The sequence below is a fragment of the Mytilus edulis genome, chromosome 3 (genome assembly GCF_963676685.1).
Source record: "Mytilus edulis chromosome 3, xbMytEdul2.2, whole genome shotgun sequence".
NCBI classification, from domain to species: Eukaryota; Metazoa; Mollusca; class Bivalvia; order Mytilida; family Mytilidae; genus Mytilus; species Mytilus edulis.
Genome location: NC_092346.1, coordinates 74320463 through 74339143, shown reverse-complemented (window position 1 = coordinate 74339143; position 18681 = coordinate 74320463). Strand labels below are relative to the sequence as shown.

The following is an 18681-nucleotide window of genomic DNA, read 5'->3' as shown; positions in this document are numbered from 1 at the left end:
CACATGAGACCACCTCCCGTTTTTGGTAAGTTTTGTTTTGCTCGGTCTTTAGTTTTATATGTTGTGTTTTGTGTACTATTGTTTGTCTATTGGTCTTTTTCCCCCTTTTTTAGACATGCATGTTGTCATTTCATTTCGACTTTTCAGTTTGAATGTCCCTTTGGTATCTTTCGCCTCTGTATTAGCACCGGTATAGCCTACACTATCTACAAATGTTAATTCTGTAAGAATAAAGTTGAACGTATAAATGAAAAGAAATAACAATGTTTCTTGTACTACGTTTAACTAGGTCATTGACGATTAAAAAACCTAATGAAAGATATATATTTTTATTAAACAATTTTTTGCAGAAGTTACAAGATTGCAACTGGTGGATGGCCAAACGGTTTCCTCAGCCCCTCTACCAGGGCGGTCCAGAACAGTTTTTCTCCAACGCCATTACTATACTGTAAATGAGGAGTACTGTCCAATAAGGTCTTTAATGAATCAGTCATATGATTTGAATCTATAGTATGTAACATTATAAGTAATGACACACCCCTTCCTTGTTTTCTACGACGTTCTTGGACTAAGTCCACTTCCCATTGGCACCATTCACTTTCGGCAAAGTCGTTCGACATTACAACAACAATTTTTCGACATTTACTCATGTATTTTCCAATGTTGCCTGTTATAGGGGCCCCAATGTCAAACTCCCTATGGTGAATGCAAATTCGCATATCTTCTTCATTTTCCAACTTTTTAACTAAGACATCGTGGACCCATTTTCGATCTTGTTCGCAATAAACTACGAACGCGTGATATTCATAGTCTTCACTATCTAGACGCATGTAGCCGGATTTCCTTTTCTTATACAATCTCCACCAATAAATATAATTGCGAACATTTGTTTGACATCTATATAACAAAAGGGGGACAGCGATCAACAAAACAATAACCAAAGTTATTGATACTGCTATAGCTGTAAAATAATTTTTCTCCTTGCATGTTTCAGGTGTGGGGTTATAGTTTTTAAGCAACACTCCCCTGAGATTGCTGGGAAACATACATGCGTACTTCTCGGGATAACTAATCAGTGTTAGGTTGTTTTTCTTTAATTTTGATTCAAAGTTTTCCCGTATCCATTCACGGAACCAGATTTGATCACATGTACAAGAAAATTGATTCGAGGACAAATCAAGAGATTCTAGAGATGATAAAATAGATGGGGGGAATGTAGTTTTGTTTACCAGTCTGATGTTATTAGCTTGAAGATTTAATGTCTTAAGTGATGATTTATTACCAAATATTCTCTCGCTGTCTTTCCAACCATTTATGGAATTTCCCTGTAAATTGAGAGTCTTTAAGAATTTCATTTTAGGAAATAGACCAATGGGCAATCCTCTAATTTTTGTATCCGGTAAGGTTAATTTTTCTAATTTTTTCAGAGGAATTAACATTAACTTCATTGATGGTAGAAAATTGCTTGACATATCTAGTGTTGTTAAGTTTGGGCAATAGCTGAATATCGTTTTAGCGTTGAACTTATTCCCTTTATCAAAATGGAAACCGTTATACTGGAAATATAATGATTTTAACGATGGTACATTAAATGCTGTTTCCTGTATGACTTGTAGCCTTGTAATATGTGAAAGGTGTAGTCTGTCAAGTTTAACCAATTCACTAAATGTGTTATTTTTTAGGGAACGGAAGTTGTTGTAATCTACGCGCAACTGTTGAAGATTCCGAAGACACTTGAAAGACGAACTATTCATTTCGGTAATTGAATTGCTTTCAAGTCGCAATACTTTTAGTTGTGGAACAAAACTATCACCTGTACTATTACACCATGTAGGAATATTATGAATATCATTATCTATTAACACTAGTTCTTCCAAGACAATAAGTCCAGAAAGATTAATGTTTTTGATTTCATTGTGCGCTAGATTGAGGGTTTTTAACTCTGTCAGGTAAGAATATATTCCACCATTCAAATCCTTCAGTGAGTTAGAAGTCATGGATAAGGAACGAATCCGACTTAACTTTAGCTCTTTGAACATATCGGGAGGCAGATGTTCCCATTCGTTTCCCGAAAAAATCAAATTATTTATCATTGATGTATTGAAACTTCGAAACGCCTTCTTCAGTGAGAAAATGGCTAGCTTTTCCTCTTTTGAAATTTCCAATGTTTTTAGATATTGAAAGTCAGCAAACGCGTCCACACTTATATTAAGCACCAAATTGTCTGTTAAGTTCATTAAAATGATTTTGTTATTTGATGTTATATTTTTAAAGAAACTCCTACTAAGATGTGTGAAGTTATTTCCCACAAACTTAACTTGTTCCACATAACTTGGTAGCTTAGGTATATAATGTAAGTGACGAGAAGCACATGCTGCCGTTTTCTGTTTAGGTTTGCAATAGCATGGGATTTTACAATCTGGTTCCCCATCTGATATCTCAATAATCATAAGTGCCACAAGAATAGTGTAAAATTTGACCATCGAATTCATCTTCAAAACTGAAAGTAAACAATTAATACTTTTAAGTTAATGACAAATAAGTAGACACAAGACTCTAGAGCAAAGAATCATTTTCATAACAGCGTGGACAACCGCAATACTTGTGTCGGTAATAATACTTTATCATTTACCTTTAACTTGTGTGTCGTCTGCTATCGATTATAGTGATTTTACGCTCACTCAGTCTATCGGAGACCTCCCTATGGGGATTTGAATAGAATAAAAAAAGTAAGGTACATACAGGTGCACGAGAAGAAAATAAGAAAATTTCAACATTTCAACATTTAAATCTACACACAGCTTTCTATGTTGTGATGTTACACTACTGTTTCAGATAAGGGTGAAGGTTGGTACCTTTTAAAACGTGTGAAACCTGCTGCATTTTTTTTTTGCATCTGTCTTTAGTCACGAATATTATGTTCAGTATTTGTCGTTTGTGGATGTGGTTCATAAGTGTTTCTCGTTTCTCGTTTTGTATATGTTTTCCCGTTTGAATGGTTTTACACTAGTCATTTTTTGCCTTGGCCCTAAAAGAGTAGGTGTCGCTCACCTGCAACTCTCCAATATTAATTAGTACGATATCATTTTTGTTTATCTTGTATATCTGATCTTCTGTTTTCAGTTTCTCTCTTTTTTACGATAGTTTTTGCCCAATACATAAAAGAAAGAGTTAAAATCGTTATTTAGATGCAATAACTTTTATAAGAAACGGACAAAAGCACTGGTATTAAAGAGATAATCGTAACTGGAATTACGATTATCCCAATATGGCGACGGCAGATATAGGTAAAATCTTTACAGTCATTTTTCTCAATTGTAGCCCATACCCTATTATGTCATAATGAAGTAGGAATAATGTTTAAGTATTCGCAAGAGACAGTTTGACCCTATTTTATGTTGATAACATATTATTTGTTTTGCACGAATATAATTGAAAAATACAATATCTCCAATACTTGTTTCGTAGGTGACCGTTTTGTAGTGGACATTTTTTAGTTTTTTTCCCCACAATCGCTATATTGCAATAGTATCAAGAATGATTCTATTCATCAAAGCACGTACTAAGCTGTACACTGATATTTTTTTCATGATTTTAAAACCAAATACTGAAGGAGATTTGAACTGTTTCGTAGTGGACATTAACAAAAATACGGTACCACTCTGGTCCATATGATGTGCTTTTTTCCCCCCAACAATTAAACTGCCGTTATAAAAGCTTTCTTTTGTAAGACCCATTTGTTTATATCTCTTGCAAACATTTGAGAATGAATGTTGAATAGGGCGTCTAGGGACATGCTATTTTGGTTATTTTTAATCATTCAGGAATCAATAGCTTATGAGTCCCTCTAAAATTAGTATGTTTCTTTGCTTAAAAATGTTAAATTTAATTCCATGTACTAACTGCACAGAAACTCACTTGTTAAGATCAAACACATTTTTTTTTAAAGTGGCTGGGACAAGAAATCACGGTTTTGTTGAAAAACGCCCATAAATCGAGATAAATAAGTAAATTGTCCTAGATATTAACCTGTAAGTTTCTTCATTTATTTTTATTTTCCGTTAATGTCATCAATTAACTGGACACTTGCATTTTAACACACAAAATACCATTGAAATGCTGAAAGACACATTTATTATTTTTCAGTTACTATTATCCGATACAGAAATTACGATTATCAAACAAGAAAAATTCCATAGAGTTACGATTATCATCTTAAATTTTTTAACGGCAATTTTCAAAGCGCTTAGACAATTCCAGTGCACCGTTACGGTTCAAATATGATAGAATGGTAAAGAAAAACCTTGCAGCTGAGTAACTATTGACAAAAACATGCTACATTTGAGAAAAATGACTGTAAAGATTTTACCTATATCTGCCGTCGCCATATTGGGATAATCGTAATTCCAGTTTAATACCAGTGCAAAAGATTGTCTGTGTTAACAAGACTTAGTGTAGATCTTGCCATGCCGATAATTTTTGTTGATTACAGTTTCTCTCCTTTAGTTTTTGCCCAACTCATAAAAAGGGTAAACTTAAGGGCAATTACTTCTTTAAGTAATTGTCAGTTTTGACTCTGTTGGCTTATTTTTTTAGGTCTTGTTTTGCTTACAATATTGGCTGTTTTTCAATACATATTTGAGTCCAAATAATATGCAAAATATAGGCAAAATAATCAGTGAAGGACAGTAACTCCTATAATATTGGACACATTTGTAGATCTTTTTCTGCAGATCATTTTTTTTTGCCATTTGAAATTTCTCTTTACCTATTATAGATTTCATTTCAAGATATAAGCAAATAAAGGAAGAAAATATTAATTAACAACCGTCATCTAAAGGGGTATAAAAACTCCATTAAGTCGACTCAAAATTTCGGCTCTCAGGACTTATTTGTAGATCTAGTCTTGCTGATGATATTTGTAATTTCAATATTTCTTCTATTTGTTATAATTAAAAAAAAAAAAAAAAAAGGATAGAGAGACAAAATATATTATTTGTAATATCGTATTAATAACAACAAGAACACAGCAGTTGTGTAAAAATTATTCAAGATTTTTCTGAAATTATTTTGTACGCTATAAAACTTTATATTCACATTTGCCATTTCCACTCACAAATTTAAACAAGTCCCCTTAAAAAGCATGTGCTGTTCTAATATATATATCCACTAAATATATACATATTCAATAGATCAGTATACTGATATGTCAAGATCGTATCATGACCACCATTACACACTGATATCATAGCATTTACCAGTACTCGTATATTAAAAATAAAACAAAAGAAGGGTTTTAATGAAGATTCTTACCTTTGTTGCATTCCGTTCATATATTTCTAGTGCATTACCGTGTTTTCTCAATGAATAGGTGAATCCGAAAGTTGCATAGGTAATTCGTGTCATTTACAGAAATTTTCAAACAAGGAAGGAAAAACCCCAAAATATTTATACCTTTGGGTGGAATTCCAAAGAGTGTTTATGTATCTCGATTTTAAAACTTGAACGACGGAGTTTCGTACGAAAAGTAACACGAATATTATAGTTTGTTTCAGAATTTATAAGTAACGGGGACAAGTACTCGGACTAAGTTGAATTTCATGCAGATATACTCAAAACTTTGTGGTATATAATATATAAGTAATCATAATCGGTTTTCTGTCGAAAAAAAACCCAAGTATCTTCTGCATGAATGATATCACACCACAAACGTTTTGTTTCGTGTACAGCGTGAAATAATTTAACATTAACAAAAGGTTAAAGAAAACCACAATTATTATCATTTGTGATATATAAAAAAAAAAAGCAGCAATCCAACGAAAACGTAAACAAAAGATATACTAGTATCGGATCAATATACTTTACACCTGTACCAGTCCAGGTGTACATAAATACGTCAGTTTTGTTTGAATAAGGTAACTGCAGATATAGCTTAAAATGTTATCTGGTTATAGTGGAAGACCATTTGAAATTTTCAGGGAGAGGGTGCAGGAGGAATTTCCTCAGTGGATTGAACTTTTGCCAGTTTTATTTGATAATACGCATGCTTTATTTCGTGACTTTGCTCCGCGAAAATGTTTTTTTTTTCTTAACTTTTGTACACATTTATTTCCTGCATTTCTAATGTTTGCTGATACATGTAGTTACATATGACCCAAATAATTATCACTTATTATTCAGTTGATAGATTTAAAGCTATTTAATCCAATTTTTACCGGTAAATACTGGTAGTATATTTCTGAAAAATCATTGTTGTGTTTAAATGAATAAGCATGTTTTTTTTATTTGTTTGTCGCGAATTCAAAAGCTTTATGTGGTGTTTTATTGGTAAAGTCATGACTTAGAAAAAAAAATGTGTTGTGAATCTTGGTCTCATTTCGTTTATCTGTTACACTGCAGTATTTGTGCATTTTATACAAAACGAAAGTTACAATCATATACTTTATATATAAACACGCCAATAGACAATCAAAGGTGTAGGTTTAAAAACTGCTTTATGTCTCATCATTTCTGTATGACTATACTGGCGAAATACTACTCAGATAACTACACACAAAACGCAATTCAGACGACAGCGAATGGTGGATGACCAATAGGTTTTCTCAGTCCTTTTATAAACGCAGTCCAGAACAACTTTTCGCCCACACCAGAACAGTATGTTAGATGTGGAGTACTATCTAACAAAGCTCTGAGACGATTTGTCATATGTTTAGAATCTATACTCCTTAGCATGATGAGAAGAGACACGCCCTTTCCTTGCCTTCTTCGTCGTTCGTGGACAAGGTCTACTTCCCACTGACACCATTCACTTTCAGCAAAGTTGTTTGACATAACAACAATTACTTTACGACATTTACCCATGTACTTTTCAATATTTCCTGTTACAGGTTCTCCGATGTCAAAATCCCTATGATGAATGCAAATTTTCATACCCTCTTCGTTTTCGAGCTTTTTAACACAAACGTTATGAACCCAGTTTCTATCTGCATCACAATACACGATGAATGCGTGATATTCATAGTCTTCACAGTTATCTAACTGTATGTAACCAGATTTTTTGTTTTTATAAAATCTACATAAATATAAGTAATTCCGAATATTCGTTTGACATCTGTACATTATGAATATAACTAAAAACGAAAGTATTCCTGCACCCGTAAGAAGTGATATCGTTATGATTAATGGGTTCGCTTGTTGACAGTTATCATCAGTCGGGTTGTAATCTTGTAAGGGCACGCCTCTCATGTCCCCAGGCAGCTTACATTTATAATATTCCGGATAACCAACCAACAATAATTTACTGTAACTTATTTTTGATTCAAAATTCGTCCGTATCCAATCGCGAAACCACATTTGATCGCAACTACAAGAAAAATAGTTTTCACCCAAATCGAGCTTATCAAGCGAGAACAACAGACTTGGCGGGAATGTTGTTTTATTGACAACTCGAATCAAGTTTGATCGTAGATTTAATATTTTTAGTGACGAATTGGTTCCAAACACTCGATTACTTCTGTTCCATCCCTGTAAAAGGTTTTTCTGCAAATCTAGAATTTCCAAGTATTTCATTGTAGGAAATGCATAATATGGCAAAGAACGCATTGATGTACTTTCTAGCCTCAAAATCTTCAGTTTAAGTAGTGGACGAAATATATCTCGGAAATAATTATACTGGTTTCTGGTTGGCAAATTGTTGTATGACATATCTAGTTGTTCTAAATCAGGACATTTCATAAATAAATTCTTCGGGTTATAGTTGTAGTGTATTCCTTTGTTAAACTGATAATGGTTTCGTGTAAAATAGAGAAATTGTAAAGAAGACACATTGAAAGCATAGTCTTCTATTGTTTTAAGTCTGGTATTCTCTGAAATGTACAATGTATTTAGGCTTTGTAGTTCACTGAATGTGTTACTTTGCAACGTGCGGAAGTTATTAGCATCAAGGTTTAATATCTTGAGGTTTCCTAGACATCTAAATGAAAAGCTATCCATTTCAGCAATTGAGTTGTCACTTAAGTATAATTTCTGAAGATTAGGAACCATGGTCTTATTTCTGGGACCACACCAGACAGGAATGTCACGAACAAAGTTACTATTTAGATTGAGAACTCGTACGGATATTGCATTTTCTAGCGTTACATTTTTAATGGAGTTCCAAGCAAGATTTAATGTCTTCAGATTAAGAAGAAATAAAAAAAGTTTAGAATCTATACTTTGAAGTTTGTTTCTGGTCAGGGAAATGCTGAATGAGGTCCTGTAGCTGTTGATGAACGGTAAAAAGAAGTTCGTTGGGAGAGTTCGCCATCCATTCCCAGAAAACTGAATAAAGGACATTTGTCTCACAGGTAAACTGTACAGAGATTGTTGTAGCATAGTAATGTTGAGATTGGGCTCTTTTGAAATATCAAGCGTCATTAAATACTTGAATTCGAGAAAAGCGTTGGTACTAATGTAGTGTATGAGATTATCAGTCAAATTGAGTGTTACAATTCGATTGTAAGAAGTCAGATTCCTGAAAAAGTATTTATCTAGATATGTGAAATTGTTCTGAACAAACTTGACTGTCTTTATGTCTGATGGTAACCTTGGAATATACCGTAAATGACGAGCATTGCAGGTTGCTGATTTAGTCTTGAAGTTACAGCTACATGGGTACTTGCATTGAACTGTATCCATATCCTCACTTGCTATAATTACTATTTGGAGGAGGAATATCCATTTGAACAAGTTACTCATTGTTTCTACAAAAAAGAACACAATAAATTAGCATTAACTGATGCAAGCAAACTCTTTCTCTAATTGACAATGTAGTTGCTCTGGCGTGTATTTATCAAACTTACCTTTCACGAAATAGTTTTACGGACTCGTCATAAGATATCTTTCAATTCATACGATTTAAAATGTATTTGTATGCTTATCGATTGGCCACGAAGTGCAGACTTTTAAGAGTAAAAACACATTTTATTGTAAATAAAAAAGTGATTTACTTTTTATGAAATATAAATACATTAACGGTTGAGTTTTCAATTGAAGGCCACTTATGCATACTTCTACAAAGAAAGTAAAAAATGTTAATATGATATAATACATGTTTTATAATCACATACCGTAGTATCGTCGTCCGCACACCGTTCTAAATATCGAGATAACCTTTTAACAAATTATTATTAGCATTTAGTTTAAATGGTAGGATTTTCCAGTGTCCTTGGTTTTTTGTAAATCAAACTGAGAGAAAATTACCTATCTTGGCAAATTAAAAATGCATTTCGTGTCTTAGTTTTTTTGTTTTGTTTATTTAATTTTTGTTTGTTTTGTTTGTGGTATTTTCCTGTTGCTTTAAATCTGTTTTGTTTTAGTATTTTATTCTGTTTGTAACAGTTGTTGTTATGTTTATAGTATATATTCAAAATATAGAAAATCAATGTAGAAAATTCATATAGGATTTAAGTAATGTCCATTTTCTTCTGTCAAATAATAATATATACAAAGGCGGATGTAGCCCCACTCCCCTTTTCTGGAAATTTGTTTTGGCTGATTATATAGGGCCGGATCACTGAAGCATGACCGGGGCGCCCCCACTCTCAGGCAGACAATGGGCCCCTCGTAGGCAGTCCGTTGGACCCCACTTATGAAAATTCTGGATCCACCACTGATATATGCATCTGGGGAGCTTCGTGTTCATACTCGCATCTTGATTCTTTCGTTATAATGCATTCATATTTCATACTTTTAGGTAGAACAATTTCTTTTGATTAACAATAAAAGAATCATCAATGGAACACAAAAATATAGGTATATGTTTTATGATAGTAGCCGCCCATTCAAATGGTTTTTTTTTTTTAATTTAAAGTAACTTTTTACGCGTTAACAATATTTGCGAATAGAAATTGTCATGACACAATATGTAAAATATAAATAGGTTTGTAAATATCATAGAAGGCAAATACAGAATATGTTTAAAAGGCTGGTAGGCCTATATGCTCTTTAAATACCTCAGTTAAATATAACTTGAACTTTAAATCCTATTTTCAGTTTCATTGATTGTTTCACTTTCGGAATTGTGTCTTGTTGGGACTTTTATAGCTTACATAACGGTGGGTTTTTGTTCATTGTTGAAGACCGTACGATGACCTCTATGTCACTTAGTCTGTAATGGATAGTTGTTTCAATCACAATCATACATCTCCTTATCTTTATTTACTCTTTTTTTTGTACTTAGTCTATGGCAAAAATATATGATTTTGTTTTTAGCTGTAACTGGACTAGACATGTAAAAGTTGTCAGTTTGTCTCAATACCTATAGTGTAATGGAATGAATCTTCTTTAAAAATAGTATAGTATTTTAAGATAAGAAAGTGGTCGATCGTGCAAGTTATACAAGAAGAGACAGGAAGTACTTCAGTTTTAGAGTACTAGAAGTTGAGTCCAATGTTGATTTTATGGAGTTCTTGTTGAGTAGGTCGAGTGTGTATTTATCTAGAGGCAGTTAGTACCGGTACTAACATCTCGGAGTGCTTAGTTCAATGTAGGTTTAAGCTGGTTTATTTTGTTCCAGAATACGTGTTTTTGGAAAAGGTTTAGGTAGTGTATTCCTCGGTGATACCTGGATTATATTTCAATAATGTACAATTGTAATCATTTGTGTTTTGTACCAGGCGGGCGTCGTATCCTCTAGGTTTTGTGAGCATGTTGTTAATGAAGCTGTTGGCTTTGGATGCATTAATTTTTCCATTGAGAAAACTTTATTTTAAAGGTTATTGATATGGCACAGTATCTAGATATTTGGGTAATGTCTTTATCAGTTCTAATAAAATTGAGAATGGAAATGGGGAATGTGTCAAAGAGACAACAACCCGCCCAAATAAAAAACAACAGCAGAGGGTCACCAACAGGTCTTCAATGTAGCGAGAAATTCCCGCACCCGGAGGCGTCCTTCAGCTGGCCCCTAAACAAATATATACTAGTCCAGTGATAATGAACGCCATACTAATTTCCAAATTGTACACAAGAAACTAAAATTAAAATAATACAAGACTAACAAAGGCCAGAGGCTCCTGACTTGGGACAGGCGCAAAAATGCGGCGGGGTTAAACATGTTTGTGAGATCTCAACCCTCCCCCTATACCTCTAACCAATGTAGTAAAGTAAACGCATAACAATACGCACATTAAAATTCAGTTCAAGAGAAATCCGAGTCTGATGTCAGAAGATGTAACCAAAGAAAATAAACAAAATGACAATAATACATAAATAACAACAGACTACTAGCAGTTAACTGACATGCCAGCTCCAGACTTCAACTAAACTGACTGAAAGATTATGATTTCATCATATGAACATCAGGCACAATCCTTCCTGTTAGGGGTTTAGTATCATACCATCATAACATATATGAGAAGAACATAACCCGTGTCATGCCAACAACTGTTTTTAGAATAAATGTGTTTAGTTCCGATGCAAAGACCTTATCAATGACTCAATATTAACGCCAAAATATGCAATCTTTAATGACTTGACAACAGTATCGTAATTATATCCCTTCTTAATAAGTCTATTCAAAGGTTTTGTAAGTTTCTGAGGTGAATACTGACACCTTTGTGCTTTATAAAGAATATTACCATAAAAAATTGGTCTAGTTTAACTTATAGTATTAGTATTATGTATAGCTGGGCGTGTATTTCCAGTATGTTGTTGGTGCTTGTTCTACTGCATCATTTTGATGTTGTGGTTACTAATATACATTATTAGACTAACTTTCAAAAAAGTAGTAAAAAATGTATTTTAAGGGCAATTACCCCTACAAGGAGTCTATTTACTGATTTGCAGATCATGTCTTTATTTCTTAATTTTCTTATTTTTTTTTCAAGATAATTGATGTGAATAATCATAATTTAAATGGTTCGACCCACAGGCACTTGTCTGTGTTATATTAAGTTATATAGGATTTTTATTTCTGAGACAAGTGTCTGTGGTTCGACCTTCAGTTTTCTTGAAAACTAGGCACCAAATGTGTCATTTGGTCGACTCCTGATCCTAACCTATAAAACTTATTATTGGGATTGAACCCACCCCAGCTGACGAATGGTAAAGTTCATTTTCTATTTTAATACCACCTGATGGAGTGTTACAAATGCCTCATGTTGGATTTTTCAAGAAAATACAAGCATTCTGAGAGTATTGCTTGGCAATACATAGTTCCCTACGGGTAAAAATTCATTATACTGGAACAAAATGCTGACTAGTTCTATAACTTGTCATGGTGTTAACAGAAAATACCAAGTCAATATCTTCAAGCACGACTAAAAATGGTATGGGATACTGGTTATATGAGTGAATTTTTCAAGTCCAAGGACCAGGGGCGGATTCAGCCATTTTAAAAAGAGGAATTCCCAACCCAGGACAAAAAGGGGGGGTTCCAACTTTATGTCCCCATTCAAATGCATTGATCGTCCCCCCAAAAAGGGGGGTTCCAACCCTCGGAACCCTCCCCTGGATCCGCCACTGAGGACCATAACTCTGCACAAAATTATCAGACGGAAACAAAAATTCAAACACGATCTGTAACTTGTCATGACGAAACTTTATACCAATTGCCAATCAATATCTATAAAATTTCAACAACTAGTATCTACACATTAAATTCTGATTCGTAAACTCAAACGAACATAAAATATTTATCAAATAACCACAAACTCTTAGGCAGCAACCATTTGATATTCTGGGGGTGCGGGGGGGGGGGGGGGGGGGGGGGGCTATGGCTTTATTTTCTGGACAAAAACAATCTGTTTTTTTCGCGACAAGTAGAAAAAAATTTTTTCTTTCAATTTTAGCATTACATGTAGTGGCAGTTGAGGGTGAAACAAACAAATTTTTTTTCTCAGAATCAAAAACAAATTATTTTTTTCTCCAAAAAATGGAAACAAACTTTTTTTTCCAAAAAAAAACATAACCCCCCCCCCCCTCCCCCTAGAAAATCGAATGGTTGCTGCCTTACATGTCCTTACATGGAAGACGCCACTTGCAGAGACAAGTGCTATCGAAACACAAAGAACGGGAAAATAGCATTGAATATTTATTTGAATTTCTTAATTTCGATGAACAGATAACTGTGCTGGAAAGTCTTCTCTAACGTAACCGTTCTTTTCGCTGTCCGATTTTTAACTTAACCTGTTATGCTTCAGAAAAATCTTAGCAGAAGTACAGGTTTTAGCACTGGCTCTTGTATATGAGAGACGAATCATTTCGAAACTTGTGAATATTTGACTACTTGCTGAATGTTATTCTAACTAAATATTAATCAAGGTGTATGTCAGCATCTTTAATATAACTATTTAAAGAAATTTATTTTGTTAAATAATATACCAATATGCATGTCTGAAATTCAGCCTAATAGCTTCAATAACAATCAGTATTGTCTAAACATTCTCCCTAGTGACTTAAATAATAATATGCTTAGTTACTTAAATAATAAACAGCCTAGTTGGGTCATCAACAGCCACCTGCCAAGTATCTTCAACAACAACCAGCCCAGTGTCTGTAATAACAACCTGTCCAGTGTTTTTGAACAACAACCCAACAAGTGTCTGTAATAACAACATGTCCAGTGTTTTTGAACAATAGCCAGCCCATTGTCTTCCAAAACAACATACCAAGTGTCATCAACAACAACCAGACAAGTGCCTTTAATTAAAACTGGCCCAGTGTTTTCAACGACAACCACCTCAGTGTCAGTAATAACATCTCCAGTGGCTTACACAAAAACTGATCCAGTGTCTTCAACAACAACCAGCCCAGTATCTTTATCAACCAGCCGAGAATTTTAACAACCAGCTCAGTGTCTTCAATAACAACAAGCCCAGTGTCTTCAATAACTAAACAACCTGCCCAATGTCTTCAACAACAATCAGCAGTGTTTTAATTAACAACATACCCTGAGGCTTCAACAACAAACCTGCCAAGTGTCATCAACAATAACCTTCCCAGTGTTTTCAACATCAACATATCCAGTGTCTTGAATAACTACCAGCCAAGTGTTTGTAATAAAAACCTGCCCAGTGGCCTCAACAACAACCAGCCAAGGCACTGCAAGTGTCTTCAACATCTACCAACCCAATGTACTTAACACCAAGCCCAGTGTCTTCAACATCTATCAACCCAATGTCCTCAACACCAAGCCCAGTGTCTTCAACGTCTACCAACCCAGTGTCCTCAACATCTACAAACCCAATGTCCCCAACACCAAGCCCAGTGTCTTCAGTATCTACCAACCCAATTTCCTCAACACCAAGCCCAGTGTCTTCAACAAAAACTACCAAAGAGTCTTCAATAACTACAAGTCCATTATCTTCAGCAGCAACCTGGCCAATGGCATCAATAACAACATGCCGAGTGGCTTAAATAACTGTAACTATCAACCCAGTAGCTTCAATTACTTAATGCCGAGTGTTTTCAAGAACAAGGCAAGTGTCTTCAACAACATGCTGCTCACTGATGTCAATAAGAACCTGCCCAGTGTCTTCAAAAACAACCGACCCATTGGCGTTACAAACAACCTGCCCAGTGGCTTCAATACCAACCTGCCCATTGGCATTTATAACATGCCCATTGGCTTAATATAACTATCAGCCTACATCTTTTATAACGACATGCCCAGTGGCTTTAACAACATCATGCCCTTATGTATTATTAATAATATGTCCAGTTGCGTCAATAATAACATGTCCAGTGGCTTAATTAACTATCAGCCCGTTGGCTTTAGTTACCAATTTGCCAAGTTGCCTAGTTGCGTTAACAACGACCTGACCATGGGCGTCAATAAGAACAAGCCAAGTGTCTTCAACAACAGACTGCCCACTGGCTTTATAAACAACCTGTCCAGTGGCTTCAATACCAACCCGCCCAGTGGCGTCTATAACAATCTACCCAGTGGCGTCAATAATAAATGTCCAGTGGTTTAAATAACTATTAGCCCATGGCTTTAACTACGACATGCCCAGTGACTTCAACAGCATCATTCTCCTTGGCATTAATAATTGTTTTGCCCAGTTGTGTCAATAACAACATGCCCAGTGGCGTAAATAACAACATGTCCAGTGGAGTCAATAACAACAAGCCCAGTGGCTCAATTAACAATCAGCCTTGTGGTTTTTATAACAATTTGTCTAGTGTCTTCAATATCAACACGCCCAGCTTGGTCAACAACAACCTGTCCATCGGCATCAATAACAACCAGTGGCTGCACTAATAACCAACCAAGTGTCTTCAACAACAACTTGCCAAGTGGTTTTACAAACAACTTGCTCAGTGGCTTCAATACCAACCTGCCAAGTGGCGTCTATAACAACCTGCCCAGTGGCTTCAATATCAATTTGCCCAGTGGCGTCTATAACAACATACCCAGTGTGTTAATAAAAACATGCATAATGGCTTAGATAACTTCAGCCATGGCTTGAATATTGACGTGCCCAGTGGCTACAATGTCAACCTGCCCAGTGGCTTTAAAAACACGCCCAGGGGCGTCAATAACAACACGCCCAGTGGCGTCAATAACAACACGTCCAGTGGCGTCAATAACAACACGACTAGTGGCGTCGATAACAACACGCCCAGTGGCTTCAATAACAACACGCCCAGTGGCTTCAATAACAACACGCCCAGTGGCTTCAATAACAACACGCCCAGTGGCGACAATAACAACACGCCCAGTGGCGACAATAATAACTCGCCCAGTGGTGTTAATAACAACATGCCCAGTGGCGTCAAAAACAAGCCAAGAGGCGGCAATAATACCACGCCCTGTGGCGTCATTAACACACCCAGTGGCGTCAATAACACGAAAGGAGGCGTCAATAATAACAGGCCCAGTGGCGTCAATAAAAACTCGCCCAGTGGCGTCAATAACAACACGCCCAGTGGGGTCAATAATAACACGCCAAGAGGCGTCAAAAATAACACGCCCAGTTGCGTCAATAACAACACGCCCAGTGGCGTCGATTATCACGCCCAGTGGAGTCAATAATAACTCGCCAAGTGGCGTCAATAACAACACGCCAAGTGGCGTCAATAATAATACCACGCCTAGTGGCGTCAATAACACGCCAAGAGGCGGCAGGAATACCACGCCCTGTGGCGTCAATAACACGCCAGGAGGCCATAATAACAGGCCCAGTGGCGTCAATAAAAACGCCAGGAGGCCATAACAGGCCCAGTGGCGTCAATAAAAACGCCCAGTGGCGTCAATAACAACACGCCCAGTGGCGTTAATAATAACCCGCCAAGAGGCGTCAATAATAACACGCACAGTGGCGTCAAAAACACGCCAAGAGGCATCAATAATTACACGCCCAGTGGCGTCAATGACAACATACCCAGTCGCTTAATTAAGTATCAGCCTAGTGGCTATAATTACAATAGACCACTTTCGAGTTCATCCGTCACCGGAAAAAACTCGTCAATTATACGCGCTTTTATCACCGTCATTTGTGCGTTTTGGGGCGTCGTCACTTCCCTTCCAATGTTGAGCGAGTGGTTGGAAAACTATAATTCTATATTATACGAATTATTCGGCAAATTGAATTCTCAAAATTGACAATCAACACTGCTGTCATTAGGGAATTGTCAGTAAGTACCTACAGAGCAACCATTATTTCTAGTTTATCCTGCACAAAGACGATCACTAAGACGCTTGATGAACGTAAATAGTGCAGGGATACAGGCGACCCCCTCTATCTGGTAAATGACGTCATAAAGGCGTGCATAATTGACGAGTTTTTGCCGGTGACGGATGAACTCGAAAGTGGTCTATTTGGGCAGTGTCTTCAATTACAACACACTCAGTTCCGTCACCAGCAACATGCCCAGTCGCTTAATTAGCTATCAACCCAGTGGCTTTAATTACAATTTTTCCAGTGTCTTCAATAATAAGACGCACAGTTGCGTCAACAACAACCTGTCCATTGGCGTCAATAAGAACTAGTCAAGTGACTTCAACAATAACCGGACAAATGTCTTCAACGGCAACCTCCCCAATGGTTTTACAAACAACCTGCTCAGTGGCTTTCCAACTGTACATTGGCTTTACAAACATCCTGCCCAATGGCTTTTACAAACAGCCTGCCCAGTGGCTTCAATACCAACCTAAAAAGTGGCTTTACAAACAACCTGCCCAGTGGCGTCTATAATAACCTGCTGATGTGGCGTCAAATCACTACCAGCCCATGGCTTTAAATACGACATGCCCAGTGGCTTCAACAGCATTCTGCCTATTGGCGTCAATAAAAACATGTCCAGTGGCTTTAATTACAACTTGTACTATGCCTTCAATAACAACACGACTAGTGGCTTCAATAAAACCCGCCCAGTAGTTTCAATAACAACATGCCCAGCGATTTGAATAACTATCCGCCAAGTTGCTTATATTACGATATGCCCAGTGGATTAAATGATTAATAGCCCAGTGCCTTAATATAAATATCAGTAGATTTAACAATCAATCAGCCCAGCGATTAAGACAAATAGTTACTCAAAAAGTACTAAACCTAAAATAATTATACTAGTATCATTCCCAGTGGTAAATTAGGCAACAATAATCAAATTGAAACTCTTGGTTACTGTATTATATTTTAGCTAAAACTCATGATAACTATATATTTTATTTGCTGCACATGTCAGATATCTTTTCATCCTTTACTAACTTTTTTAATAGTTAGTACTCATTAAAAATCTGATGTATACTGAACTGGATACCATGAAAAGAAGAACTGAATTATTTATTCCCAAAGTGTTGTTTAACTACATGTAGATAAAAAATGATCCCCTTTACAAATCCTTTCTCTGGATTAGCTTCTGAAACAAATTCAGCATTTGTATATAGTTCTTGTTAAATATAACAGTATAACTGGTTGAATCGTCATAAACGGGATAGAATAACCATTATCAATGCAATCATGTCTAAAACGAATGAATTTGTATCATTATCTTTCAAATATATATATGTGTTCTTCTCATTTCCCTAAAACAAATCATGAAGAGGGATTCTTTTCATATTCAAATGACATGTACTGAATTGTATCTAAATGTTCATTTTATATAATAAATTTTTATATTCAATATGATGAAAAACCATACATTATGTAAACAATACTTATCACCTTGATCTTTTTAAAAAACGCTCTTGCTACTTGTGCTACTTGGTGCGTCAAGGTCCGTGTTTATACAGCGGACCATTCACATAATTTTCTTCTCATCATCGGAAACCTAAGCAAGCTCATCCGACAGGTATTCTTTGACTGTAAATCAATCGTAATAAACTTGTTCCACTTAAGAAATTGTTCAAGGTTATTGTCTGCAATTTTGGTTAACATGTCTCTATCTGTTATGTCAGTATAAAGTCATAGAGGTGACTTTCTTCACGTTCACAACTTGCCATATTACAAAAAGTACAAGTTGAAGAGAAACTGACAAAATGGTACTGTACATTTTGACTGCAATGGCTCGAATGACTGAAGGAGGTAGACCTAGGTTAAGGGAAATAACTCTTAAAATCATTAGTACGTTTGTGTCAACCATTTTCAAAAATATATTCTAATTAAGCTTCTAGGTTACATAGATTATTTTCAATCTGTTTCAGGTGAATGCTTAAAATACACTGATGAACTTGAATTTTACAAACGCTTAACTGAT

At 35.7% G+C, this 18681-nt stretch overlaps 2 protein-coding genes across 2 annotated transcripts; both read right to left on the bottom strand.

Annotated features, from left to right (window-relative positions):
- Nucleotides 1–313: 313 nt before the first annotated feature.
- LOC139517403 (toll-like receptor 13) lies at nucleotides 314–5519 on the bottom strand. The gene is made up of 2 exons (XM_071308389.1): nucleotides 5314–5519; nucleotides 314–2500 (listed from the first exon to the last, which is right to left on the bottom strand). The coding sequence occupies exon 2, from the start codon at nucleotides 2490–2492 to the stop codon at nucleotides 354–356; it is 2139 nt and encodes a 712-aa protein (XP_071164490.1). The 5' UTR covers nucleotides 2493–2500; nucleotides 5314–5519; the 3' UTR covers nucleotides 314–353.
- A 908-nt stretch (nucleotides 5520–6427) lies between these two features.
- Nucleotides 6428–9185, bottom strand: LOC139517402 (toll-like receptor 13). The gene is made up of 2 exons (XM_071308388.1): nucleotides 9108–9185; nucleotides 6428–8741 (listed from the first exon to the last, which is right to left on the bottom strand). The coding sequence occupies exon 2, from the start codon at nucleotides 8734–8736 to the stop codon at nucleotides 6565–6567; it is 2172 nt and encodes a 723-aa protein (XP_071164489.1). The 5' UTR covers nucleotides 8737–8741; nucleotides 9108–9185; the 3' UTR covers nucleotides 6428–6564.
- Nucleotides 9186–18681: the final 9496 nt, after the last annotated feature.